General features: G+C 43.8%; 1 protein-coding gene across 1 annotated transcript; it reads right to left on the reverse strand.

Annotated features, from left to right (window-relative positions):
• Positions 1-7,918: 7,918 nt before the first annotated feature.
• On the reverse strand, positions 7,919-8,890 carry LOC135876156 (olfactory receptor 52E2-like). The gene has a single exon (XM_065401364.1). The coding sequence runs from the start codon at positions 8,888-8,890 to the stop codon at positions 7,919-7,921; it is 972 nt and encodes a 323-aa protein (XP_065257436.1).
• Positions 8,891-9,786: the final 896 nt, after the last annotated feature.

A 9,786-nucleotide genomic window follows, 5' to 3' on the forward strand; every position in this document is an offset into this window, starting at 1 on the left:
CAGTAGTGGTCATAGTTGTGGTCAGATGTTGGGCTGTGTGTCCATGTTCTCCCTGTGTGCTGTCCCAGCTCTGCACAGACAGCCGGCACAGCAGACCTCGAGTGAACCACCCAATGACCACAATATCCATTAAAGGACGAAGGCACCCAGCCAGGTTTATGGTCGACAAAGCACGGTAATAGCACGTGGTAGACTCTACGAGGATACTAAGACATGTAGGCCCGTGACAATGGATGCAGCTCAGTCTGTGGCGGTACTTTCCACTGCCCCCTAGGCTGGCCAAAGATACTCCCTCTGAGATACATCTTTACACCCTGATACAAACAAGTTACATACTGCCATCCTGACTTTATCTTTTAGGTGGGGTCAGGGTGTTACTGTTATCTGTGGGGAATGTTTTTGTACCATCCTTGATATTGGGATGTTCTGGTACCACTGAATACTGGGATGTGTTTGCGTGAGTACTCTGTAATTAGCACTTCTTAGGAATGTATATTTCTGCAATATCAGTACTTTTTTGCCAAATTCTGTGAGGAGGTCCTTCCTCATACCAAGCCTCTGATACAAGGGCTTATGTCTCATGGCCTCTTTCTACTACACCAGTATACCATCTGGTCCTGGTGACTTATTACTGTTTAATTGATCAATTTGTTCCAAAACCTCATCTAATGACACCTCAATTTGGGGCAGTTCCTCAGATTTGTCACCTAAAAAGAATGGCTCAGGTTTAGGATTCTCTCCCAACTCCTAAGTCGTGAAGACTGATGCAAAGAATACATTTGGTTTCTCCACAATGGCCTTATCGTCCTTGAGTGCTCCTTTAGCACCTCGATCGTCCAGTGGCCTTACTAGTTCTTTAGAAGGCCTCCAGCTGATGATGTACTTAAAACAATTTTTGCTGTTACTTTTTGAGTCTTTGACTAATTGTTCTTCAAATTCCTTTTTGTTCTTCCTAATTATATTTTTACAGTTCATTTACTAGAGTTTATGCTCCTTTCTATTTTCCTCAATAGAATTTAACTTCCACCTTTTTGCCTCTAACTGCTTCTTTTAGTTTGTTGTTTAGCCACAGTAGCACTTTTTTCATTTTCTTATTATGTTTGTTTTCTTTTTAATTTGGGGTATATATTTAAAGTGAGCCTCTGTTATGATGTCTTTAAAAAGTTTCCAAGCAGCTTGCAGGGATTTCACTTTTGACACTGTACATTTTAATTTCTGAAATTAAATGCTACCATGGTGGGCTGCTGTGGTGTTCCCCCCCAAGCCACCCCCACAACAGGGATGTTACATTTTATTATGTTATGGTCACTATTACCAATCAGTTCTGCTATATTCTCCTCTTGGACCAGATCCTGTGCTCCACTTAGGACTAAATCAAGAATTTCCTCTCCTCTTGTGGGTTCCAGGACTAGCTGCTCCAAGAAGCAGTTGTTTAAAGTGTCAAGAAACTTTGTCTCTGCATCCCGTCCTGAGGTGACATGTAGCCAGTCAATATAGGGAGCGTTGAAATCCATATTATTATAGAATGTTTTATTTTTATAGCTTCTCTAATCTCCCTGTGCTTTTCACAGTCACTATCACCATCTGGGTCAGGTAATGTCCCTACTGTTACATTCTTATTATTGAAGCATGGAATTACTATCCATAGAGATTCTATAGTCCAGTTTGTTTCATTTTAAATGTCATTTGACTCTACATTTTCTTTTAAATATAGGGCTACTCCCCCACTAGCACGATCTGTTCTCTCTTTCTGATAGATTTTGTTCCCTGGTATTACTGTGTCCGATTGATTGTCCTCATTCCACCAAATTTCTGTGATGCCTGTTATATCAATAACCTAATTTAATACAAGGTTCTCAAGTTCACCCATCTTATTATATAGACTTCTAGCATTTGTATATAAGCACTTTAAAATGGTTAGTCTTTAGATGTCTGCTATTATGTGATGTAACTGAATGGGACTCTTTTTCATTTGACTGCTTCTCCTCAGATGCTACCCGTATTTTATCATCTTCCATCCTCTCCTCCTTACTAGGATATAGAGAATCTCCATGAATAGATGTACTGTACTCTCTCCTTGAAACTGACTGGGAACTATTAACATCTATGTGTCAGGGTTTTACATACAATAGTCCCAAGGTTTCATTCTGTGAAATGCTTTCTGAAAAGTCCTGAAAAGACAGAGCTCTGTCCTGGGCTCCAGCAAAGAGCGAAGCTGAGGTGCAGGACACAGGGGAGCATAAGAGAGTTAGACATAATATTGCCTCAGAATCCCCCAACCAGTACAGTCACCCAGCACAGCATCCACCCGAGAAGAGAACTGGATGGTCCAAGTGCTATGAAAACTCATCAAGCTCTGTTCTAACAATGCAGGCTCTGCCTCACAGCTCAAAGCCTCTGCTGAGGGTCCAGTTTTGGGTGTTCTTGTGCTGGCCTACTGGAATGTGTTTACACGTTCAGTGTGTTTTATCAAATCTAGCAATACCGGCACCAAGTTCGTGTACTGGACACTGACTTACAGGGAAGCATCTGCTTTTGACCTGGTCCCGGTTGTTGCTCATAACATAACTTTTGCTGAATTTGGTTCAGCCCTCAGGCCTTGCACCAGATCCCTGCTTTAGCATGTTGAGGTCCTCTGCCATCTTTTTTTAATCCTAGCATTTGATATACAGTAGAACGTCAGAGTTATGAACACCTTGGGAATAGACCCTGAAATTTTCATAACTATGGAACAAAACTTTATTGTTATTCTTTCAAAAATTCACAACTGAACATTGACTTAATACAGCTTTGAAACTCTACTACGCAGAAGAAAAAATCCTACTTTCCCTTTATTTTTTAGTATTTTATTTTTAGCACAGGACTGTACTGTATTTCCTTTTTTATGTAGTCTCTGCTGCTACCTGATTCCGTACTTCCTTTTCCAAATGAGGTGTGTGGTTAAATGGTCAGTTCATAACTCAGGTGTTCATAACTCTGAGGTTCTACTGTATTGGTAGACTCATCTCTCTGAATGGAATAATATGGGCTCTGATGAACACTTTCTAGGAACTGTTCTTTTTCATCAGTGGCCATCTCCACAATATGGCATGCAACTGTCATTAGCAAGTGGGCTCACGCCTAGCTGTGATGCTGCTTTCTCTCCTTTCATCACCAGCATGTATACTTTGCAGCTGGAAGTAGTAGTTTCTCACCTATCTGGAAATTAATAGGCAGCGGGTTTAAAAAAAGTAAAGGAAGTACTACATACAACACACAGTCAACCTGTGGAACGCATTGCCAGGTGACGTTGTGAAGGCCAAAACTATAATGGGGTTCAAAAAGAACAATGCAATGCACAAAGCCACACAGTAAGAAGCCTCAGTAGCTTTCATGTTAACAGTTCTGTACACTTCAACATCTTTTTTTTTTGTCCTGTTAACTCATTGACTATCCTCTGAAAAAACTTGACAGATTTGAACTCAGCTTCATCGTATTTTCAGCTTCTGTGTTTTGCTGGAACCTCCATTGCTGCCCTCACTTCAGTTTGTGTTGCACACTTTTCTCCCTTTGTCACAAAACGATCCATTTCTCAGGGAAGCTGTTCCTCACTGTAAGCACGCTGCTGGTAATGGTTTTACATTTGTTTTTAAGTACTTGGGGCCCGCTCAGCTCAGCGCTGCTGTTGTGAGCATTGTAAATACCTCGCACATTATCCTGCAGTATGTGCAGAGCCTGGCTAGGAGCCACCAGCCCGAGGACAATTGTGAGGAGGACATGGACACAGACGTTCCTGAAAGCATGTTATGTGGTAATTGGGACATCATAGTGTCAGTGGGGCAGGTTGATATAGTATAACATCGATTCTGGGCCCGGCAAACAAGCACAGACTGCTGGAACCACATAGTGTTGCAGGAATGGGATGATACCCAGTGGCTGCAAAACTTTCGCATGAGTAAGGCCACTTTCATGGAACTTTGTGAGTTGTTTTCCCGCACTTTGAAGCACAGGAGTACCAAGATGAGACCTGCCCTGACAGTTGAGAAGCGAGTGGCGATAGCCCTGTGGAATCCTGCAATGCCTGACTGCTACCGGTCAGTTGGGAATCTATTCGGAGTGGGCAAATCTACCGTGGGGACTGCTGTGATTCATGTAGCCAAGGCAATCAGTGACCTTCTGCTAACAAGGGTAGTGACTCTGGGAAACGTGCAGGTCATAGTGGATGGCTTTGCTGCAATGGGGTTCCCTAGCTGTGGTGGGGTGATGGAATGTATATCACTATCTTGGCACCGGACCACCTTGTCAACCAGTACATAAACCGCAAGGGGTACTTCTCAATGGTACTGCAAGCACTGGGGGATCACAAGGGATGTTTCACCGACATCAACGTGGGATGGTTCGGAAAGGTGCATGACGCTCGCATCTTTAGGAACTCCGGGCTATTTGAAAAGCTGCAAGAACGGACTTTCTTCCCAGACCAGAAAATTACCGTTAGGGATGTTGAAATGCCAATAGGTATCCTTGGGGACCCAGCCAATCCCTTGTTCCCATGGCTCATGAAGCCATACACAGGCAGCCTGGACAGTAGTAAGGAGCAGTTCAACTATAGGCTGAGCAAATGCAGAATGGTGGAAGAATTTGCTTTTGGATGTTTAAAATCTTCCCAGCCAGTGCTTTATCAAGCCGGTCTGGAACAAAACCTGTAAGGCTGGAGATTCAACCATCTCCCTAGGAAACAAAGCGGGAGATTCTGCCTTCCCTCAGCTCATCTCCCCTGGAATGGCCGGTAGCAGGTCTGCTCTCCTCCCTGGTCTGCCACAAAAGGAGCTGCTCCCCGGCCTTTTTGCCTTTCCCAAGCACTTCTCTTCAGACTGCACCATTTTCCTTATAATTTAATTGCTAAATGTTTGGCTTCATTGAACCCCATTTGAAATGTAGCTACAAGTTCAGTGGCTCTGGGAAGTAATACTGCTGCTTTGTATAGGTCTGTGTCTCTAGGTTGTAGTAGTTTTGAAACAGAATTTACCGTTTCCAGAATCTTTCTTTTGAGCACAATGAGAAAAACAAAACTAACCTGAGAGGAAGTGTGAGCACGTTGACCTGTTTGTCAGCCTGAGATAAAATTGTGGGTTTGAATTTTTGATACTCTTATATCTTATTCTAATAGATGTAAAACGGTGTCTTTCTCCTAGGTTTACATCTTCCCACAAGCAGACTGGGTGAGAAGACAAAAGAGAGGGAAATAAAGTGTTACTGGGAATGGTGGGAATGTCATATAGAAGCGCACACTCGAAGACTCTCTGAACTCTCCAGACAAGGTCAAGCAACCAGTTAGGAGGAGCAAGGAAGACTGGGGGTGGGGAGCGATAAGAAACACTAAATGCCAAAGAAAAGCTTGGCCTTGGCCAGAACACAACCTTACTCCTTACACCTCCCATGGGGTACAAAAGAGGTGGTACGAAGACCACATATCATGAATCTCCAGAACGGAACAGGATCATAAGTTGTAAAGGGTGTGACTAGGGGTGTGCAGTACACGTATATTTGGGCCTGCAAAGGAGGAGGAGGCAGGAATGGGGAATGGGAAAGGAGACTGTGGAATAGGAATTGGGAGTTGGGAACAGAGAAATGGGCAACAGGGACACGGGGTCAAGGCTCTCTGGTGTCAGCATTGGGAAGGGGGACACAGGGTAAAGGCTCTGCAGCATCAGAGCTGGGAAGGGAACCCTGGGGAACAGACTCTATCGGTGCATAGAGATAAGCCCGACTGGTGTGAAGGGCTTTGGAATATGCTGTCTTGGAAACTAACCCCAATAAGCATCGTATTGTCTGCATTCCGGACGTCTGGTCTGCTCTCGTTCTGTGTGACAAGAACCAGAGAAGAGGGTGTTCATTAAAAAGGAACTGTAAGAAAAATAAGGAAAACATGGGAAAGGTTCAAGGAAACAAGGAACCTCGCTCAGTGGGCACAAACAGCTGTCTCTGGGATGTAAGCAAAGCTCACTGTCATTTCCTCATATGTCCCAAGCCTCCTGCCAGACCCTGGTTGTGCTGCGGTGATCGCATGGGTCAGACACCTACTATCACAGTTGCCACACAGCTTCAGGCTGTAGGTGGCAGTACCCTGCTCCCCAGCATCCGCCCTCCCATCAGATTCATGTCCCCCCTTCTGAGTCCAGTCTTCAAGGCCTTCTTCTCTGGTGATGTCACCCTGTGCTGGGTCCTCTGCCCATGGCCCCACCTTACACTTCCCAGCTGCTCATTGTATTCGGTTGCCATGTTACTTTTGGCACAGCCGGCATCCACTATCCTGTATCTGGCCCCACACCTCCCTGGTGTAGCTCAGCCCTCTCTCCCCGTTGGAGCAGCTGGTCAGCACCAACCCAGCTCCCGGTTCTAGTTTGCTACAGCTGAAGGTTGCTAGCTCTGCCTGAGCACTGCTGCTCTGCTCTGCCTTCTGGGCTGCTTCTCTGGCCCTTGTGTTTCTGGCTGCTGCTGCTTTACCTCTACCTCAGCCTGAGCTGGGCAGATTAGCCAGATTTCTTTTCAATTAATAGCCCCAAGTCACTTATATAGCAACCCCAAAGTAGCCCATCTACTTCTTGAAACAAAGGGTTTCTTTTATTAACATATTGGTCTGTACATCAAATAACAAAGGAAAGCTTTCATTAGATACCAAGTAAAGGTTTGATTTAAAAAGAAAGATGCAAGACCAAGATGTTGCCCAAAACAAAGCAGTGACCAGTGCAATCATTTTTTACATTGGTGCAAACTCTTTACAGATTTGGCATCGTTTCATCTACATGCTAACAGGAGCAGTGTATCATAAAAGTTCCTCTTGCATCTTGCTGCACAGTTTTGTTTTTATCAAGTTCATCTCAGAAAACAGTCTGTCAACTGTAGCATTGCCAAAAGGTAGCAGCAGCAATGCAGGAGCAAATAAACCAAGTTCACTAAAATCTTTGTCCTCTGTGACATCCATGTGTTTGAGACCTTCAACCTAAAAGTGATCTACTTTTTGTTCAGAGTGTGAGCCCAGGAACCCTAGTCAAAACTCTCCACTGCTGATCCAATTGTCCAAGGTCTCCACAAAGCAATGGCAAAAGTGAGATATCAGTCAATTTATGTCATTAAGGATTTAATATTTCAAGCAATTTAATCACCTGGACATTTCATGGGAATCCCTGTTTCATGTCGACACCTACATTTGATGTTTTTAACAACGGAAATAGTTAGTGTGTATTTTGAAATTTCCAGCTGAGAGCGTTAAGTTTTTGACTCTAAGGTGATGTTGTACTTTAACACAGCAGTCTGCAACCTGGGGTTTTCAGAACTTCCAACAGGGGAAACGTAACGATTTTACTACTTTGTCTGATCATGGATTAAATGCAACTAAACATACTATTGTCTAACACTGCAGTTTATTAGATTGAGGCACACACAGACATAAGCAATAGGTCTAGAACACCCCAGGTATTTAGCTAACATCTGGAACAGAATTGAGTAATAAACGGCAGGTTCACAGTGGCCAGTTGGTCACCCACTGGGGCAAAAGGGTGTCAAGAAAAGGATCTCTCAAGCTGGCTTCAGAGGACTGCTGCAAAGTGCAATATATTAGCTAATCTTTTATAACTTCTACAAAACACAGAGGTCATAGTAACCACACCTGGATCATCACTTTTACTAACTTCAATAAACTTCTAATATCAGAGGAGTCTAGACTCAAGGTTTTCATCCATTTAGCTTCTCTCATTCTCACTAATTTAATTGTCTGTCCACTCTTCCTATTGCAAGTAGCAGAAACTGCCTGCTAGATTTTGACCTTGCATCTAAAAGCCTGCTTTCTAATCAACCCTTAACTATGTGGTGTTCTATTTTATTAATTCATTGTGGCCAGTAAATAAAGGATAACATAGTGCATTTCCAAAACCCTCTCTTGTCATGCAGGTTTAAATTCAGTAGTATGAGGTGAGTGAATTCTGCAGATGTTTTTGGCCACTTTGTCACAAAGCTCTTTGATTTTGACCCCATAAATGATAGGGTTGAGCATGGGGGGAATGAGGTAAGTGACATTTGACAAGATGACATGAACGTGCGGCGCAATGCCCTGACCAAATCTGTCTGTCAGACTGGAGAAGAGTCGAAGAGGATAAGACATCAGTATCAACCAGATATGGGCTGAGCAGGTGTTAAGGGCTTTGTTGTTGGCTTTCTTGGAGGAGATTCTGAGGACGGCCCTGATGATCAGACCATAGGACAGGCCAATGAGCGTCACGTCGCACACAATGAATATAAAGGCTATCACCAAACCGTACACTCTACTGACTGTAATGTCCCCACATGACATATTTGCCACAGCATTGTGGTCACAGTACTTATGGGGGATAATGCGGTTGGCACAGAATGGCTGCCTGCTCAGGAGTAGGGGCAGGGGCAGAAGGAAGAAAACAGCTATTACTAAACACACTAGCCCTAGCTTAGCTATTCGTGCATTGCTGAGGATGGTGGCATATCTCAGAGGGTTACATATGGCAACGTAGCGATCAAAGGCCATTGTCACAAGGATGGCTGAGTGCACATTAGAAAGTGCATGAAAGAGGAACATCTGGGTGAGGCAGCCCTTCACAGTAATGCTTTTCAAATTGAACCAAAATATACACAGTGCCTTTGGCATGAAGGAGGTAGATGTGGTGATGTCTGTGAGTGCCAGCATGCAGAGCAACAGGTACATCGGCTTGTGCAGGGACTTCTCTTTGCCTACAACAAACAGAACTGTGAAATTTCCCAACAGGGCCATAATGTAGACTGTACAGAAAGGGATGGAAATCCAGATGTGAGCAGTTTCCAAGCCAGGGATGCCGGTTAGGATGAATATTGAAGAGTCAGAGGGGATGAAGTTGAAATCTGCCATGAGGTGGCCGATGCGTCACTCAGGCTCAGAAATGCTCCCGGTTCCTGTGAAGGGAGAGAAGCACAGTGGGGGGAGTTAAACAGTTTAAACAAATAGTATGGTGACTATTTTATAGTTATTAACAATCTAGAAAAGTGGTTAACCAGTGAGGTGGCAAGATTTACAGATGGCACCATATTATTTGGCCATAGTCAACTCCAGAAAAGTCCTTAGAGGGAGCTAACCAAATCAGATGAATGGGCAGCATGCTGGCAGATGAACTTTGATGTCATTAACTGCAATGTGTTTGCCCACTGGAAGGAAGAGCTTGAACTCCTCAAACAGCTAACAAGGTTCTAATTTAAATGTATGAGCCCAGTACAGGGATCTGAGCATCATGGTACACAGCTCTGGGAAATCCTAAGCACAGCGCAAACACAGATGGAAACTAAGCAAAACACCGGGATCCAGGAGCAGTGGGGTGAGAAATTGTGCAGAAAATACAATGCCATGAGATCAGTCAAGTCAATATTACATGCTCCTCTGGACTCCTCTGTGTAGTACTGGGCACCCTTCTCACACAGTATATTGCAGTGCTAGAGGCGTTGAGGCAAGGGCAAGGAGAATGTCTAAGGGCCCTGGGAAACTCTCATACAGAGAGAGTTTGAAAACACTGGGATTGTTACCTTACAAAGGATATAAATTAAAAGGGACATTAGAAAATTCTGTAACATACTGACTGGTACAGATTACTTCGACAATGTGTTCCCCCTGTCTTATAATACAACATCAAGAGGGCATTCAATCACACTGAAATATGGGAAATTCAAACTCTAAAATACTGACTGGGAGATAAGTAGTTGAGGCCATGAGTTAAGCCAGAATCAGGAAGAAATTGGACATTGACATGGATTGTA

The sequence above is a fragment of the Emys orbicularis genome, chromosome 1 (assembly GCF_028017835.1).
Source record: "Emys orbicularis isolate rEmyOrb1 chromosome 1, rEmyOrb1.hap1, whole genome shotgun sequence".
In the NCBI taxonomy this organism is placed as follows: domain Eukaryota; kingdom Metazoa; phylum Chordata; order Testudines; family Emydidae; genus Emys; species Emys orbicularis.

Excerpts from the sequence above, each read along its gene's own strand:
- LOC135876156 (XM_065401364.1), bottom strand. The coding sequence starts at position 8,890 with ATGGCAGATTTCAACTTCATCCCCTCTGACTCTTCAATATTCATCCTA.